At 43.5% G+C, this 1378-nt stretch overlaps 1 protein-coding gene across 1 annotated transcript; it reads right to left on the minus strand.

Annotated features, from left to right (window-relative positions):
* Window positions 1-265: 265 nt before the first annotated feature.
* LOC134395419 (taste receptor type 2 member 1-like) lies at window positions 266-1162 on the minus strand. The gene has a single exon (XM_063121580.1). It carries the CDS (start codon window positions 1160-1162, stop codon window positions 266-268), a length of 897 nt encoding a protein of 298 aa, XP_062977650.1.
* Between the last annotated feature and the right edge of the window lie 216 nt (window positions 1163-1378).

Genomic DNA, 1378 nt, shown 5'->3' on the forward strand with positions numbered 1-1378 from the left:
CTCAATCAGAATCACCCCCAGCCCCCTTATGTGTGGTATTAGCAGTGGTAGGAAAGCTATCATGTGCAGAGTTTTCTTCCCTTTGTGAATAGTAGACACAGGAGGGACTGATTCCAATCAGGACCATGGCAGGGGCAAAGGGTGAATGCTCCACTCCCTGCGCACCACAGCTCCAATCTGGTTCAAGTCCCCCCACCCCAAGAAATATCAAGCACACAAGGGTAAAATACATGATAAGTATCACATCTAGTTTGGGCCTGAGAAGTTAAGACTTTGTTCTTGTAAGCATACGGGTAGCTCCCTGGTTTAGTTTAGGGTTAATCAATATCAAGATGGTAGCCTGAGCAGGGGCGTACACCAACACCATAAATAAATAAAAGAATCTATATTTATCGGCATCTATAAGCATAGTCGCGTTCTCTGTCAGATAAAGTAAAAGGTAAAGGATCAAGAGGGAGAGCACTGTCCCAGCTGCCCTGACATGAGCTTCTGCTTGGAGGCTCCTAAAACTGGATTCTTTACTTGTCATCCGGCAGACGTGTCGGCACAGCGAGGCAACAACCAGTATGGAGCAAAGTAAAACCACGAGAAGGGGACAGCCAGAACCAATACTTAAAAATAGGAGTTTGTAAAATGTGGATAAGGGTATCAATGTCTTTGCTTGTGTCACATTTCTAATGTTGGCTGTTGTGTTGCTCTTGGATTGTATAGAACCTTGCTGGACGGAAAAAATGGAAACAATCATGGAGATGACTAGAGATCCCACGAGAAGCTGGGGTATTAGCCATGATATCCTCATCTTGCACCAAAGGAAAACGGAATGGTTGCTGTTCACTATTTTGATGCAATAAAAGACACAGAGCAATGCAGTGAGCCAAAATCTGAAGTATACGGCAAAGTTCGAGACGCCATTGATTATTTCCATTAAAATGCAGTTCCTGGTCTCGGTTAAGAATTCACAGAGGAAATACACAGCCGCTAAAATTGTGCTGATGAAATTCGATATCCCAATACTCAGAAGCAGTTGATTACTGGAAGTGAGTCTCTTGCTTTTAGCCCATTCAGTAATCTTCACTGTAACTATAAAGCCATTGGAGATGAGCCCACAGAGGGCCAAGTCAGCTACAGCTACCAGAAAGGCAATTATATGGAGAGAAGACATATCTCCTGATCATCCGCAGATCCTGCTATACAGGTGGGCTTCACTCTCCCAACCAAAGTTGTTGGGCTGAGATGGAAAGTGCAGGTAGAAGATCTATGGTGTACTTATTAGTACATTGGGAATTATGCAAATGAGTAGGGCTCTCATGTAACCTATTTCTGGAACAATGGTGCTAATACAGGCTTTGAATAAGTACCTGACTCATGACTTTCTGTA

Source organism: Elgaria multicarinata, chromosome 3 (assembly GCF_023053635.1).
Source record: "Elgaria multicarinata webbii isolate HBS135686 ecotype San Diego chromosome 3, rElgMul1.1.pri, whole genome shotgun sequence".
NCBI lineage: Eukaryota > Metazoa > Chordata > Lepidosauria > Squamata > Anguidae > Elgaria > Elgaria multicarinata.

Bases quoted from the DNA above. Each gene is read 5' to 3' on its own strand.
- LOC134395419 (XM_063121580.1), bottom strand. From the start codon at position 1,162: ATGTCTTCTCTCCATATAATTGCCTTTCTGGTAGCTGTAGCTGACTTG.